We start from the raw sequence: 17,346 nt of genomic DNA on the forward strand, positions 1-17,346 counted from the left end.
ACAATACTGACAATACGGGGCTGGTTAGTTTCTTCGGCCTCGGGGCGGTGGATTCATGGGGGCGGGGTCACCCTGTTTTTGACTTTGATGATAGGGGGTCACCATGTTTTTGAAATGCCCAAATGGGGGAGGGGGGGTTAGTGTGTTTTTGAATTCGACACAGGTTCATACTTCCCTAAAATGCATCGCCCCATCCAAAAATTTCATCATTCAGTTGCATTTTTCGGCGCGCCCTTTGGGCGCGTAACTTTAATAATAATAAGGCATATTTTTCAGAGCCCCTCCAAGCGCGAAACTTTAATATATCAGATATATATACCAGGCATACCTGTATGTTTAAATTTTTTTCGGCGCGCCCTTGGGGCGCGTTACTTTAAAATTATGCATTTGCCTCTAGTATTTCGACGTGGAGTTTCCACCAGGTTTTTTCTGACCCTTTGGTTGTCATCGCTGTATCAATATCCCCATAATTATTATGAGTGCAGTATCATATATGTATTGACTTTTACGTCGCATTAAAAAAAAAAAACAAACATTCGCAAACCGTTGAAAAGTGGAGTAAAAAAGGTTTACCATTAAGAAAACTTCAGCGTGTCATAAACAAGTGCTTATATATGCACCTGCTGCATCTGTTATTGTCCTTGGTCGTAGATGACTATGCACAACTTGCTTTGCTTGCATAATTGTGGGCAGTTATAGTATTCTGCTATTAAAAACTTTGGGACTAATTATAACCATGCGAGAAAGTTTGATGATGTAGAGAGGTATCTCCACATTGTACACGCGTGTTTTAGTTGAAGAGAGGAAAGAGGCCGTAAAGGCAAGAATATACTATGACGTTGAATCTATTATAGGTGCATTTCTTTTTTCTCAGAGTCACAGGATGGAGAGTTGGCGATATTAAAGAAACAGGTGAATAAACGACAGGAGTTGACTGAGACTGCCTCGTTGGACGACGCCCTTGAAAAAATTGAACCTGGCACATTCTCCGTCCCTGACATGCTCATGATTGATGCAGCACTGAGGGCCCTAGTGAGATCGCGCTACGGTGGCAGCACACCCGAAGTTGCAGCGATACAGAGCAGTTCTAGGACAATTTGAATCGAATGATTTTGGTAGAGAAGCCGGGAGGCTAATGGTATTATTGTTGGGTAACAAAGAAGAGGAGATTCTCTAAAGTGTCGAAATTCAAATTGTCATTCAAGGGCCGATAATGAGAGATTTAGACCATATGATAAAAGAAATAAAAACTAGTCTATCACTTCTTACGATTGTGAAGAAAAGGGGCATATTGGTAGTTCTTGCTCAAAAAGAAATTTTCATCACTCTTTTACCCATTGTAATCTCTTCATCCTCTCACATGCATGCGCACGCTTATTTGCACGCATGGCAGCCCACACGTTCACATGCACTTGCACTCGCTTGTACAGCTCTCACACTCGTCCCTAGAACGTATATACTGTTGTTGAATATAATATTTGATGCGGGATTAGAGAACTGTAAATAAACTGAACTCTAGCATACTTATCCTTGTGGTTATTTGAGTAGCGTAGTATAGAATAAGTGCATCTAGGCCGTAGCCTGGTCGGTCCATCAGCAATGTATGTCCACCACTGGTTTCCTTGCCGCTTATTTATACAAATTTTGCATATATGTGCATATATTTACCATTTTCATTAAAAGTGATGAAATAAAAAAAAACATGTGGACTTGCTTTATAAGCGTGACCCTTTCAGGCTACGGTAATGAGTATGATTGCCAGTCTTCAATGCGAGTTCGGTATACCAAAAAGACTTCGGTGCATTCACTTAGTATTGGCCCGGAACACAGGGAGGGCTCATGTAGCCCTTTGCATTCTCATTCAGCCTTGCCTTACTGAGGTCCTGTCTGGGGGCTCCCTCAAGATTGGAATATATATACAAAAATACTGTTTGTCAATCTTTCATTTCACACCTTATAGTTGGGAAATGGACCTTGAGGACATTTCCTGCATGCCCCCACGAAGTCTTATTCATGGGTAACTCTTGAGGGTACCCTGTTACAACCGATAACGTATCAAACCCGATAACATTATAGTAAATCAACTGTGGGGACTAAAAAAACATCGTACTGGCCCTGGCTCCGATGGCACAACATACAAATGTCACTTCCAAAGAAAACAAACACACAAACGAATATAGAAACAAAAAACAAATCAAGAAGTATATATTGATTCACAATTCATTAATATGTATTTACTACAACACTTATAAAAGTTAAATAGGGAATTATGCAATAATCATACAAGCAAAATATCGCCACCGCAATCTTTGTACTTTGGAAATAAAGTAGAAAATAGAAAATATATGCTAGGTTAGAGTTTCTCTAATCTCTCAGCAGTATAACGATATGGATCTCTTTTAATCCGTCGTCTTTCTGTCGTCTGCTGTGTATCGATCTGTCGTCTTTCGCTGTTATTTACTCAATGTCCCATGCTAGTTGCTGGCCTCTCGAAGGCAAATATAGTTGATGAGTGTCCCAAAATTCAGGTTTTTTGGTCCAGTGGACGAAGTAGAATAGGCGGCCTGAAAGGGATTCTGTCCCGTCTGCTCTTGTAAATGAATCTTCTTCCCCAATTCACTGAAGTATGGGAGAAATCATTGTCCCAATCACTGCCCTGAAATGTCAAACAATAAAGAAAGTATACGATTGATTGTAATATTGAAAAACATGTTCTTATGGTTGCTCCCGTACTACTAATAGAGGAATGTTACACATTGCTTTTCCTTCCAGAATTTTCTGAATTTTCTTGCACAATGATGTCATTTGTAATCCGAAATATGTAAGGATTCTCTGAATCTGTCTCAGCACTACGGATTTGCCTTTTGATTAATGTCCTTATTACACTATCATAGCGAGAGACATGACTCTGAACTTACTTCTTCGGAATAGTCTTCGGAACAGTCTACCACAAGCCATTCGAAACCTGTTGAGTCTGTTCCTGATGACGTCAATAAGACGTGGAGGAGGATGTTGGTAATCTTCCCGCAAAAAATCTTCAAAGATACCACTGTAGTTGGCAATAGCGTCGACCGCTCTTTGAAGTTCGGCCGCCCTTTGCTCTTCGGAGGTTTGGCTCTGAAAGTTGGTTTTGGCGAGTGATGTCATTAAGTACTACTCCTGAATCGTCGTTGCAAGCCTGGTTCTCTTCGTTGTCATCTGATTTCACCGTTGCCGAAGAGGATTTGGATGTAAGAATTTCCTCAAGTGATGCGATGGATGAATTAGAATGGGACAAATTGATACTTTGAGGCTCTGCGGAGTCTGCTGTCACGGAGACAGAATCTTTCTCCGCATTATGCTGTGTCTCAGTATCGTCAGCAGTGGCAGTGTTTTTCCTTGACTTTTCCATTTCTGCGAGCGTATATTTGCTGTGTCTTTGTGGCTGGTGCACCAGTTCATCGCCAGACTCTGGGAAATCCTCACCGAGGCGTTGTATTAATTCAAGTTCATTTACGGCGTCCCTTTCTTTGTCGGCATTGTCTTCACGAACGACATGAAGGGAACCAGAACTGCGCACGTCTTCGGGGATCCCCCGATCAAACTCGCTGGCATCGTTTCGCATATCCAACAACATCTGTAGGGCATGTACGAGGTTGAGGTATTCGTAAAGGTCTGTGCAACGGACATCGATGCTCTATAAAAACAAAAGAAGAATGAATCTTTGTTAATTTCATCTCAGATGTTTAAAATTAATAATGTACAAGCAGGAATTGTTTGTGGTGACGGTATCATTCCTTTCTGTATATAAATGTCTAATTGCATTCCAAATTTCTTTGATTAAGTGATATATATCACCGAATGAAAGGTTAAGTCGTATTTCATCACAGGATAAAAGCAAAAGTACATTTGCGTTACCGTGCAACAGTTTTTGTTCTTCCTGGCAGGGAGAAGCGCACTTTGATGATATAGCGTGACACAGGTCAAATTTTTGACAATATGTTAATTCAATGTAGCGGCCACGCAAGATTCGGGCAGTTATAAGGGTCATATTTAGAAATTGAATGTAGACATCTAAAACAACGAACAGCAAAAAAACATTTCTGGTTGTTCAAATCTGTGTAGGTAATACCTTTCTGATTTATAAGTGCCCTTTTTTGTCTCTAGAATTTACGTCATATTTCATCGATACAAAAGAACGGTAAAACTTACCCTGCTATCATCTTCGGCCAGGAGACGAAACCCAAACCACGGGGCATCCTCCAGTCGATCAAAAGTGGTTAAACTGAACTCTTTAACCTTTTTCTTCATGACCTTCTGTCAAGTTAGATGATATACAAAGAATAATAATCCAAGAAGTAAACATTGTACTATGTCGCTAAAATTAAAATCATAGGGATATCCTATAAAATGTTATGAGTAAATTTTTTTGCTGAGGTTTCATTTCAGAGGACGATTCGTTTATTCAAGAGAAAGACACTAATACGCCGTAGAATGGATATGAAAGAAACCCCTTTTGACAATATTGCACAAAGATTTAAACATATATCTGCCACAGGCATTGACGATGTTGATAATACTAACTAAATGTTTGTTCTATGGTATACGACGAGAAATCAGTTCTTACCTTCTTCGATAACTTCATCCTGCATGGGTAAATTATTTCAACATTCCTCTTTCGCCAGCGTTGGAAACTGCCACGTCCTGTTTTTATCTTAACTTTACCACTGTAAAGCACATCTCCTGACTGCAAGAAAATCAGAGGAAGTTTTAGTTGTCCGCATATTTCTCCAAAATATGAAATTATCTTTTGGCTTTTATAGCTTTATGGACGAAGAAAAGACGTCGAGAGTTGCTGTTATTTGAAATGGTTTCACTTCATAGACTGTGTGTGTACCTTTTATTAATAACTCGGTACAAATCAAAATTTGTCATGATGGCGATCTCTTAAAATATCGGGTGAGAAAATTTTTATTTATTTTATTTTACTTATTTTCATACTTTCACATACAAAGTCGTTATGCATTTTAAAACTCCGATTCGCAAAAAGTAAAGATTGTTTGGGCAATGTGATAAACATTAGAGTCGTCCTCATTCCTCAAGTACATCTCGGTGAAGTACACGCACAGAGTCGTTTACCTGTTCCCGGAAATAAAAGAGTGATACGGATCGTGAATTACATGACACAGTCAGGTATCCACCTGTTGTATAATAAACAATGAAACCCCGAGGTAGATAAGATAGACTATACCACAGTAATGATAATTATAAGAAAGAAAGAAAGTTTCCCGAGGCATACCTGGGTAAAGGATGACAATATTGCCAGATTTCTCATCTACTGAGGCACTGTCCATCATTTTGAATTACGATGAGTAAACAAGTAGTTTAAACCATAAAATTGAAATCCGGAAAGATTTCTTGTTGAAAACAATGACAACGTCTTTGACTGCAAGAGGAGCGTTCGTGGAAAATACAAGTATTGCAATGGTAAAAGTCGGCACAAAGTTGTGTTGAGAACTTTAGAACTTCGATTGTTTTCGCGTGTCGTCACAATGGTAGTGACGTAGCGCGTTCGCAGAATCTGATTGGACGACAGTTCTATTAGCTCGAGTTTCTCAAAAGTTCATTGGATGACAGTTCGGGTGTGTATATCGTGGCACAAAGCATTCATGGCAGGGCTTTGCTGCATGTAATTCGGAAGCATAAATCCCACAGAAGGGGTGTGACATATCTATTGGGACTTTATTTACAGCATTTTGATCATGTCATTTATGTTCATACGAAAAGCCATAGAAGATTCATAGAGGAACAATTGAAATTTGTTCGTAGAATGTGAAGTCAACGTCAACACAGCATAGCATTTGGAGATGGGTGTGGCAGTGCATTTGTACCCGTATATCTATCCAAGACGATTTTCGAAGAAGTATACAATGTAAATGTCAAGCAGACCAAACTTATGGACAATGAAAGGGTTTCATTTGCACAGAATTGCAATATGAAATTACAGAGTTCCATTCGAAATGTACTTTTTATGTGAGTGATCCAGTCCAATAAATAATAATTGAAATCCTTAGTCGTCAACTTGTCATCTCTACCTGTGTAATGCCCAATGTCATTATTGACATCCGAATTTCAGCGCAGATAAGAATTAATTTGATATGTTCAGGGAACAGAACCAGTACCGGCAGCAATGTTTTCCGCAAGATGTTGTTGCAAAAAAAGAAGGACACCTTGGGTGCCACTGCCACAGAAAGAAAATCTAACGCTAACAACAACATATTGAATGCCTACTACAACATATTGAATACCTACGACAACATATTAAATGCTTAGCACAACATCCTAAATGCCAAGGGCAACACAGGTAATTCCTAGGACAACACTGGTAATGCTTTAAACAATATGTTGAATGCACATCACAACTTGTTAATGCTCATAACAATATGATATTAGACCACTTAAGTCAGTCATGGCTTTCCATAATGTCAACTCAACCCGTAAGCTTATACATGTGTAAAAAATTGTTGACAGGTGAATTCTGGTCCGAACTAGAATCCAAAGGGTAAACAATAACAGCTAGTGCATTTAACACGTATGGGCGCTGTGTTGATAAGCCACATAGTAATGCTTTGTGGAGTAGAACAAGAACTTGCAATCGGTATACAAAACAAAACAATGAACAAAATCATCAAATTTTCCAGCTGCTGGCCTTGGAAACAAAAGTTGCCATGTGATTCTGCAAAGTTCTGAATTGTTCTAGATGTCCGCATTTTCTCTTAACCGAATTCCGTGTTTCAAAGCAAAAATTACACGGAAGATAGACTTGTCCGTCGGTAAAATGTCATGTGGAGTCAACACCAACCAGGCGAATAAACTCCGCCAAAATTGTTCGGTCGCCCCTGTTTGACCCGTGTATCGTCGGTGCTAAACGAAGGTACGAATTTCCTTTTATATTCTTCCAATCTCTCTGTTAATTTTTGTACTTTTTTAGGCATTTTCTCGGCTAGATTATGATGCTCTGTCGGATCATCTGCAGATGAACAAAAACCACATTAAAATGATTTTTATAGACAGAAACAAGTTGGCGACATTTATTGCAAACCTTGAGAATGTACTGCATAAGCCTAAATGATTATCAATTCCATACGACGAAAATCTATTCAAGTTTACGAATCCATTTTGTCTTTGCTTTCTAATTTTCAATCTTTAAGGTATGACTTCATTGCGTGTCAGAGAGTAAATAATTATTTTGTCATCAATTACAAAGCCACGCTATCTTCCATACCTAGTGACATATACATTTATACATGTGTGTATACACTTTCACTTACCCTTCAAATTGTAGAGGTAAATGCTATCAGGACGCCACGAAACAAAACAATACGGGTCGCCTAATTTGCCGTCCATTTCTATTGGGGGTACTCTGCATGCTGTGAATATATTAAATCACTGTTGTTACGACAAATATGTCTCTCTCCGTCGGCGTTGTAAACTGGTTTTGACGTGTAAGTTCAAAGAATGCCTCTTTACAAATCTTGTGTTCCAAAATTCCGGTTGACTCAAGTTTTGATTAAGCCACTTTACTGTAAGATCAGTGTATCAGTGTACTGCACTTATATAAGGTATTATGCGCCTCGAAAGTCGAAAGACCTAAACCTTAGCTCAAAGTTTCGTTTGGGAAACTTTGAAAAATTCGTATTCAAAATCAAGAATTAAAATTAAGGGCAACCTCGCAAATATCGGCGCCAGAGAAACAAATTACCTTCATTTACCGATGTTTCAATTGATTAAGCTTATCATCTCTGTGTTTACTCTATTGGAAAAAGTTCACTTTTGATTTTCCCAAAAATAGGATGGTGAAATTTTATTTGCTCCAAGAGCTTCAAAATGAGCTCACACAAGTAGTAGATCAGAATGTAAACTTTTGAGAATCTGAATATCTGTCCCCTGGGTGCATTCTGCCTTATTATAATATAAAAAAGCTTTCAGGTCTTTACGGCGCTTACTCGAGCTCGTAGAATTTATAGAAAACGGTATTAACCGCCAAGTAAATAAAAACGTATACATTGTAAATATAATGGGGTTTCAGGCCGCCAAACTTCAAAGAATTATCGTAATTTGTAAAGGCGAACCTCACAATGGTCAAGGTACTTACCGTACTCTCCACATGCCCCTTTGATTAATTTGTAATCGTCAACCCTAATGAAAATAATGCATGACTAAAATGTGATATTCCGCCATTGCTGTAATAATACTATCATTTTTTTACGTACAATATCGTCATATTTGCGGTTGAACTGATTTCAAAGGTAATCAAGAACCTGCCAAGGTCCCGCTTGCATACCTAAATATATCAACATCGCGGTGATATTTTCCTGGTATGTTCTTGAAAATTATGAAATCAAAGTATTTTTGTAGCGTGCATAAGTAGGGAAACAGAGTATAGGACTGGCACCAGACGAGTTTTAGTAGTCAATTCACCGAACTGAAATAAATTTTTAGTGTGAACTAAAAATAACCAAAATACTTGGGATAGTAAGTTTTAAGTAAGACTATGCATACAATTGATGTAGATAAACTGATGGTGTATCCCATATATGTTGCTCTCCAAGTTTAGAGACCTTTTTACAAAGTACCACTTTGAAGCCGACTCTCATTAACAAATCGAGTAAATTGTATTCTCATTGACCCCAGCGTTTGTCATTTATGTGACGGTATTCCGTCTTTACATGCTCGCATTGCATCATCTAATTTTCATAAAAAGGTCATTTGAGGACAGTGCGAGTATCTTTTTTAGGATTAGAACGTCATACAAAAAACTTCCTATAAGACGAGTCAATTGATGCGATTACGGAACACGGAAGCTCTGCAGAAGAGAAGAATATTTTACCGTATTGCTTCACAGAGAAATGGCTGATCAATTACGTTGTAAACAAATTCCTTCCTCGGTGATGGCGCATTCGTAGACAAAGCCCTCCACACGTCAATACCATCTACTTCGGGATCTACACAATTTCACAAAAGATGATATTTCAATAGCCAGAAATACATGTAGTCTTCAAACGTTGCATATATCCACCACAGCCATTTGATCTCAGGAACGCCAGTACATGTTCTCGTTCCCCGACCCTCAACAGAATTCAGAAAGGTATAGCTTTTGTTTGGAATTTATCAGAGGGTGTGCCTTGTGCCAAACATTACGTATAATGAACGATTGAGAGTCACATATCAACATTGATAACGCCCTAGTGAGGAATGTAAAAATCCTAGGGCTGGAAGATCCTCTGAATATATAGCAAACTTAAAGTACGTCCCAAGGCTCTTACCCTACATGTGATGTAAACGGATCCATCGATATCACCCTATTCGACCGACCCACACACATTTCCTATTCACCTGCCAACTTGCAGGCCTACCCATCTATCTATCGTTTACGTAAAGCAGTTCTCTACATATTGGTCAACCAGCTTCCTTAGTCGCTGTATATACCCTTTGCCATACTAATAGTTGCAAGCGTTTGGTAAGACTGTGACAGAACGAAACTTTGTATCCCATGCACATCAGATAAACTGACCTGTTATTTCGCCTCCTGCAAGACCCACGAGTGTCGGATACCAGTCAACAAAATGTATCATTCTGTGGTAAGAAAGAAAACCGGTGTAATACGCTCGGCTATCGGTCTGTTTTCTCACAAAGTAACCTTTTCAAGTCAATTTGCCGGTTATAGGATATAAAGCGTCAGTTTATAACACAATAAATGCTCGCTCTGTGCTGTCATTCGTAAGACAAAATCATGCGACAAGAAAACCAATGCTTATTTTGTCTGGTCATGAGTGCTGTAGTGTCAGTATCTTACCCATATGTAGGGACTGTGAATCTCAAGAATACATTGCTTTTCCCTGAGGTCTAAAGGAGCGATGTACTTCTGGCACTGCATGACCCTTAAAAGACTAAAGTTTTTATCTTTTCAAATTATTTATGTAATTTTTTTGTTTCACGCGAGAAGTTATGTTGTTCTTCAGTATACTGAAACTCTGGATCCGCTACGTTGAAGTTTTGGGATACAATACAACAGTTTGATATTTTATCTCTAAGTACGCAATAAGTGTCTGTTTTACATCTTAATTTGTAAATATAACATTCAAGGAAGAAAACCTCTTCTTTTGGGGAGACAAGTGGGGTCTCATCACATCACACCTGTTTTTATTGATCTGCACCGGCTGCCGGTTGATGCTCGTATCAAATTCAAAATTTTGTTAACTGCCTTTAAAACTACTCATCGCTTCGCACCACTTTATTTGGTTGCTTTGCTTGAAATTTACACCCAGTCATAGATCTCAGATCAGCTAACTCTTTGCGGTTGGTGCCATCTCATGGAAAATTTAATAAGGCATATGGGCAGAGAGCATTCTCTGTTGACTGTTTTAAACGTCTTTAAAAAAGTCATCGTTTTGATCAGTGCTATTTGTGATTGAGTTATTAGGATCATCCTCTGTATGGTAATTTTGGGGGACTATTTAATTTGTTCGGCTGCTTTTATCATTTTCTCCGTCTTTTTTTTTTTTATTACCTCAAGTCATGTACGAGAATGGTACAGGTGTTTACAGATTTTGATATTGTTTGTTTTCATTTTCTTATTTTGCAGTGGCTGGTGTTTTAGTGTTTGTTTGTTTTTTTAATGTGTAAATCGCACTGAGAGTATTTGTAGTGCGAGTAAGAAATAAATATTATTATTATCATGTCTCTTTACCAAAGGTGCGTGCCTTTATGACATATTCGACTGCTCGTTGTCGCGCATGCGTATGTTCTACTTCACAACTAATTTTGCTCCGGCGAAGACAAACATATCCATATAATTGATAGAAATCATTACCCTACACGATGTAAGTTAGTCACATATCTACATAAATACGGAATCGTAACAAAATGGCTGCTCACACTGAATTAGCTATACAACCAGGTGTGATTTTTTTCCTTATATTAGCGAGCGAATACGGAAATGTTACAAATGTCATAAATAACATCACTTTCCATCAATGGTTAAATTATAACATTAATATCTCTGTCTGATCGGATTTCGAATGAAGATTTTAGTATCATGGGATGTCACAGCTGGTGAACACCAAGCGAAAAGTTCCTACTTGTTCTAAGTAATAACATTATTGATTACACAACCATATGTGCATAATCAAACATTCTTTTTAAAATCCCCTCTTTGTATTTATCTGTACACTCGCACAGTTCCTCCATCACCAGTCGTGATGGAGAGATTGCCAGTGCCCTAAATATCATATAAATATATATATACTATAAATAATGTTTCCTTCTGGTCCGTTTAGCTATCACTGAAAGGTACGGAGAGCTTGAAGTGTTGTAACCTCCATAAATGTAATAATCTCCATAAATGTAACATCAACCATAATTGTAATAAAATGCACCCATAAATGTAATATCGCCCCATAAATGTAACAAAAATCAACCATAAGTGTAATAAAAACAGCAACCATAATTGTAATGAATCGTAACCATAAATGTAATAAATAAATCACCCATGAATGTCATACTTGTCAACCATAAATGTAATAAATCAATTTTGTCATCGCAATTTAAGAATTGGCCCTTAAATATTTATTTATGTAATAAAAGAAAGCAACTCTACATACTGTTCATATCTTAATTGTTTGCGTTTATAGTGTGTTTTGAAAGTGAATTTACGTTTCGCTGTTTTGTGTATAGAACTGATATCGTTGGCCACGTTGAAACACAGCTGGAATCTGTGTGTCAGTGCAGTCTCTCTACTCCAGAGTGGAGTAACTGTAAAACAATACAATCCTTTCACGCTGTTTTTCGAAAATTTGCCATACTTCCTTCATCAGTCGTCTCAAATTCATCTTTAGTGGATAAATTGTGTTTAATAATTGACAGATTGTCTGTATTCCTATGTTGTCCCACTTTGTTCCTTCACTGGGGATGTTAGGATGTCTAATTTTGTTCTATTGTGTTCAAGGTAGTGTGTTTATGAGACTGAAATGTGGATATATGTTCTCGTCAACATGTTTTGTATCATACGTTCCTGTTATAAGGTTGTATTTTTCTCCGTTGTTCATTCTTAGTCGTCTGTTGTAAACTTTGTGTGGTATCGCTGATGGTTGACGAGTTTTATGACGCTTCCTTATCATGTCATCATTAGTGTTTTGAACTGCTGTTCCACTTCCTTTACCTTTTCTGAAAGTGTTCTCAATGTATTCTTTTCTGTGCTTCGGAAAGGAAAGCTAGTTTCAGGAAAGTATGCAATAACATTGCACTAGTCTTATTAATTATGTACTCAGGGCATTGATAAACAAATAATCATATATACAAGTTAAAGTGTATTACATTTATGGTTGAGATTTATTACATTTATGGTTATTTTATATATTACATTTGTGGTTCCGGGTTGTTACATTAATGGTTGACTGTTTTATTACCTTTGTGGTTGATTTTGTTACAATTGTGGTTAATATTACATTTATGGAGATTATTACATTTATGGAGGTTACAAGTGTGATCTCTCTAGAAGTGCTTTGCGACTTTTTAACTCTTTTCCTTGTCTGCTTTGCATCTCCTACACGTCATACTGAATACTGGTTCTTTATAAATGCTTTAGATTGATTGATTGATTAATCTAACAAACTGATTCGCCATCACACAACGAGTACAAAATATCACACATCGCATTCGTAGTGGACACGGACAACTACAGAAAGCCTACCACATATAGTTGCGGCTGACATATAGTCGCAGCGCGTTTGCAAGGTTATATCTGATTGGTCGATTGTCACTATTCACAGGCACTTAGGGAGTCTATTTGTATTGTTTTCATTATATTGGTAAGATTCAGCCACCCAATTGGATAACAGCTCTGAAATCGCTGCGAGTCGGCCCTATAGTTGCTCTGTGATAATGCACACTTGACAACGTCAGGTTTTTTGTAGAGTCACAGTCCCTCCACACACCGGTTAACAGGTGTGTGGCGGGACTGTGGTAGAGTCCATATATCAGCATTTAGTATTGCTACATGAGAAACACAGTTGGCGATTTCTAGAGCTCTATACTCTGTAATAAATGTCATTGCTGCAGTTTGCGTTGTGCTGATCATTTAATGTTGCTGCTTTGTCGTGATTACATGGTATAGCCAACATATATGCCGACGAAAACTGGGAGCTAATTCTCTATGTATATATCCCGACGACCTATCTCTGGCAACTCCCTGATTCAGACAGTTCCACGTCAATTTGGTTTTTATGCAATTAAACATGTTTAATTTAATCTTGATATATACCAAACATAAAATGGTGTTTTCGTCATTTTTCAAAATTATCATAAACACGTTATTTTTCACTCCGTTCTGTTCGAAATAATTTATCATTAACCTGCAGTGTTTCAATCATCAATATCGACGTCAGTTGATGTACATAAGATATTCTTAAAAACCTGGATGAATGCACTATATCCGTAACAAGGTGTACTTTTCAAAATGAATTCGTTTTGCATTAAGAAGTTTGCTGTAACATAGAGGATATGCTCGTTAACAAGTGTGTAATAATCTTACACCATGCAAAGAATCTCTTTATTGAAGTCATTCAATAAAACGGCAACAGGTGTTTACTGACCCATTATATCGGTATCCTGAATTCGGAAGCATATCGCCGTGGACAAATCCGACAACCCGAGTGCCGCCTTCAAAGAGTTGAAGTTTTGAACCAAGCAGAGGCCAGTTGCTACTTTGCGATATTGCACTCTGTGCTCCTCCATTCTGTAATTGATACGTCGTCCCAAATACGACAACAAAGATCATAATAATGAAGATAACACTATCATAGTTTCCAATGGTTATGGTAATAATGGAGGTGCTCATTAGGATGTAAAACAGTCCTACTTTTAAAGAACACATCCAGTGATCAATGAACTCCATTTCCCACGCTAAAGTATTGGCCTTAAAAATGCCATCTCTGAATCCGCAAACTGCAAAATCAAAAATGGCGCCAAGATTACGGGCATCTTTTACTCATACAAAACTTCTTAGAGGAATAAAGTGTTCGACGCAAAGCTGCACCAAAGAATAAATGTAAAAGGAAATTTTGAAGTGATTACACAAGTTTTATACATTGCGAATATATGAACTGAGCTAACGAATCAGTTCAAGTTGGTTTTTGGAGTGAGATATTCTTGTTGGCTTTTATCTTCGCCGAAAGAGGCCTCAGATTCAACGCTACACTAAGCAGTGTTGAATCTGAGGTGGGTTCGAATCCTACATAGGTCATTTTTTCAAAGCCCCAACAATTTGCAGTGTAGAGACAATCACATGTAGTTGTATACTTTTCTCATTAGTTTCTGCATTATATTTCCATGCTACACAACATTGGAGAACCTGTTACATTTAAAACTTTTACAGTTATATATATATATATATATATATATATATATATATATATATATATATATATATATATATATATATATATATATATATATATATAGTTATATATATATATATATATATATATATATATATATATATATATATATATATGTATATATACATATATATAATTAATCTTTGGAAGAAAAACTAACGCAATGATTCATCAAAATTCAAATTACACGGTTGCAGTTGCTGTAAAACATGTATTAGCTATTCTTGTCAAAGAAAAAGGCAACACTAAATATTTGTTATGATTTATTAATACGAGTATTGCAAACAAATTGACCGAGGCGCGTGTGAGTGTGACTTACGTCAGACGAAAATACAATTAAAGTGTTCTTCCACATTCCATTTTGCTTCAGTGCTTCGACGATTTTTGCAACTCCGTCATCTATAGCTGAGACCATACCTACGATGAAAGAAACGTTAAAAGTCGTGATGTGAATTCTGTTGACTTAAAAAAAACAGTCGATTCGATCTTGTGGTATTAATCAGTGCGTGGGTGAGGCGCCTTTCATCGTGAATGAATACAAACATACCCCCAGGATAGTGTCAACTTATACTGTATCTTGCCGATATGCCCAGCCGACGAGGATGAAAACGAGGCGTGCAAAAACATGGACAACGCTAGATCCAAAACATCTTATGTCTCTGACTTCACAACCGAACAAACACATTATGCCCTCAGCGATAGGCCGCGTCAATTTCACACTGTAGAGCAAGTCCCCTTGTTTAATATTGAAGAACCCAGAATAGGATAACTTATTTTTGTCTCACCAAGCAGTGTCCTTCGAGTTTCGTTCTTCATGGATGGATACATGTCGAAGTATTTTTGTGGAACCTAGGATATTAAAGAAGTTTAGACACATTATATCCTATAGAAAGCACATCCAATGGGTAACCCATATGATCTTAAAGGCATTGCTCGCGATCCCTGGGATCGCCTTTGTTCTAGCCTGTAAGAGGATTGGTAAATTTTCTTGTGAGACAATCTGGTGCCAACACATGCCTTTAATTTTCACCAGTGCATTAGCACGTCATCAATATTTTACTGTAAGAGATTAAGCTATTAACTTTACATTTTCAAGGCATAAACACCTAGGAATAGTTTACTTTATGATTTACTAATTTGACTCCTATTGTTTGAACGGAAGAGAGAGTAGTTGGGATCTACCTGTACTGGAGTGTGCACGCTTTGATAGGCTACATATAGAAACATAGGGTTCGTTTTGTCATGATCTTCTATGAATTCGACAGCTTTGTCAGTGTACAGGTACTGCAACAGAAAAAGTATTTGACAGAGAGTAACTGTGCACTGTTTATTCTGCTAACGATTGACACGTCGAACCCGGAAAAAGTAGCAAGCGAGTAACGAGTAATGTGGAAATGAATTCATCTCCAAAGATAACGAGTGTATGATCAGATATGGATTTAGAAACTTATCACTACATAGCGGTAGCTACAGGCAAGCTACATTATAATGATGATAAACTACTCCATCAGTATAGATGTGACGCTGCGTTTAATACATTTATGCAAGCTGACACAGCAGAGATTTAGCCATGAGGAGATATTTTGACCTACCGTGGAATAAATTCCGCTTTTGGTCCTGTCGGGATCCATGTTGTCATGGAGATCAAGGTATCCAGCTAGAACCAAATATATGTAAAGGACTTGAAAACTTAATCTCTGCATTGAACGGTGAAAACCGTGATTTATATGTTATTTTTTTCATTATATCAGTTTTGAGGTAGCACCCGCCTCGGGGACAGATATTGGGATAACCACTCGTGGGGGTTCATTTTAAAGCTCCTGGTGTAAGAAATTTTTTCATCCTCTTAGTTTTTCGAAAATCGAAAATTTTATTTTGTCTCCATGGAGTTAACACAGTGTGGGATGGCGGCTATTTTGAATTTTAAATTTTGGGAAAACTTGCGCTATTTGTTTCTCTAGTACCAAAATTTGTATTGTGATCCCCGATTTTTATTTTTGATTTAGTAAGAGAATGGCTGAAAGTTTCATTAAGGAAAGTTTGAGCAAAAGTTTAAGTCTTTCACTTTTGAGGTGCATACTTCCTTAAGTGTCAAATGTATTAACTACAATTTCTTAGTCTGGTCCCAAAAGTTTGTTGAAATCTCCAGTATTTGTCATGTTAGCACATATTGTACATGTATGCCATGCATATTCATTATTGATGGTGGAATTCAGGTCTGGACCTAAGTTAAAGGGTCACCAATGAAAAAGATCATCACTAAACACACTAGAATGCTGAGCCCAATACTGAGTATTAAGGTGCTGCATGAACCGACAAACTGTAAATTTCATTCACAGAACAAACCAGCGAAAAAATTGTCAAAAGTTATAGTTGATTAAAATTATTAGTAAAGAGGATCACATACTTTCAGTCATTTTGATAAAAATGTGTTATAATTTCCTGAAAAATTATAACAATGACAATCAGCAAATGGTGTTTTGATTTTAGACATTGTAATCGACACAAAACGATGCGGCAAAATACAACTTGATTCATCAAAGTCTAATCAGACATTAATCTAATTAGATACATGACATGCCTTCCATAGCCTACCCCTTGAGCTCTAGGTACTCTGTTATCATGAGACACTGATAAATTTTATTTCTCTTCTTTATCTACAGAACATACAGAAAAATAAGTCAACGTTTTCATGAAACCAGGACAATGCCAAGCGCAATTCTTCCATTTTAGTGATATCGCCCCCCTCCTCCCCGTCCTACCGAAACTGAACTCCTGGTGACTGGCTGATTCAGTTGATTTCATATTTACTTCGCTCTCTAGGCCAAAAGTTTGACTTGAATGCCCACACCATGCAAGCGTTAATCATGCATCGCTTTAACCAATTCTGTTCCATTTTATCATTGCGAAT

General features: G+C 37.5%; 2 protein-coding genes across 6 annotated transcripts in view; both read right to left on the reverse strand.

The window, feature by feature from the left end:
* Positions 1 to 2,177: 2,177 nt before the first annotated feature.
* LOC139114662 (uncharacterized) lies at positions 2,178 to 5,390 on the reverse strand. Its single transcript, XM_070676517.1, has 5 exons — positions 5,279 to 5,390; positions 4,607 to 4,726; positions 4,192 to 4,296; positions 2,919 to 3,676; positions 2,178 to 2,656 (listed from the first exon to the last, which is right to left on the reverse strand). Exons 1-4 carry the CDS (start codon positions 5,312 to 5,314, stop codon positions 3,038 to 3,040), a joined length of 900 nt encoding a protein of 299 aa, XP_070532618.1. The 5' UTR covers positions 5,315 to 5,390; the 3' UTR covers positions 2,178 to 2,656; positions 2,919 to 3,037.
* Positions 5,391 to 5,703: 313 nt separating this feature from the next.
* LOC139114659 (arylsulfatase J-like) overlaps positions 5,704 to 17,346 on the reverse strand; it is a 40,482-nt gene continuing 28,839 nt past the window's right edge. For all 5 annotated transcript variants that reach the window (XM_070676512.1, XM_070676511.1, XM_070676510.1 and 2 more), the window contains 10 exons: positions 16,028 to 16,092; positions 15,618 to 15,719; positions 15,221 to 15,284; positions 14,755 to 14,852; positions 13,632 to 13,774; positions 9,554 to 9,615; positions 8,870 to 8,984; positions 8,135 to 8,178; positions 7,311 to 7,409; positions 5,704 to 7,009 (listed from right to left, as the gene is read on the reverse strand). In XM_070676512.1, coding sequence (XP_070532613.1) covers positions 6,831 to 7,009; positions 7,311 to 7,409; positions 8,135 to 8,178; positions 8,870 to 8,984; positions 9,554 to 9,615; positions 13,632 to 13,774; positions 14,755 to 14,852; positions 15,221 to 15,284; positions 15,618 to 15,719; positions 16,028 to 16,092 — 971 coding nt within the window. In that variant the 3' untranslated portion in view covers positions 5,704 to 6,830. The remainder of the gene's footprint in view (positions 7,010 to 7,310; positions 7,410 to 8,134; positions 8,179 to 8,869; positions 8,985 to 9,553; positions 9,616 to 13,631; positions 13,775 to 14,754; positions 14,853 to 15,220; positions 15,285 to 15,617; positions 15,720 to 16,027; positions 16,093 to 17,346) is intronic.

This window comes from Ptychodera flava, chromosome 16, assembly GCF_041260155.1.
Source record: "Ptychodera flava strain L36383 chromosome 16, AS_Pfla_20210202, whole genome shotgun sequence".
In the NCBI taxonomy this organism is placed as follows: Eukaryota; Metazoa; Hemichordata; class Enteropneusta; family Ptychoderidae; genus Ptychodera; species Ptychodera flava.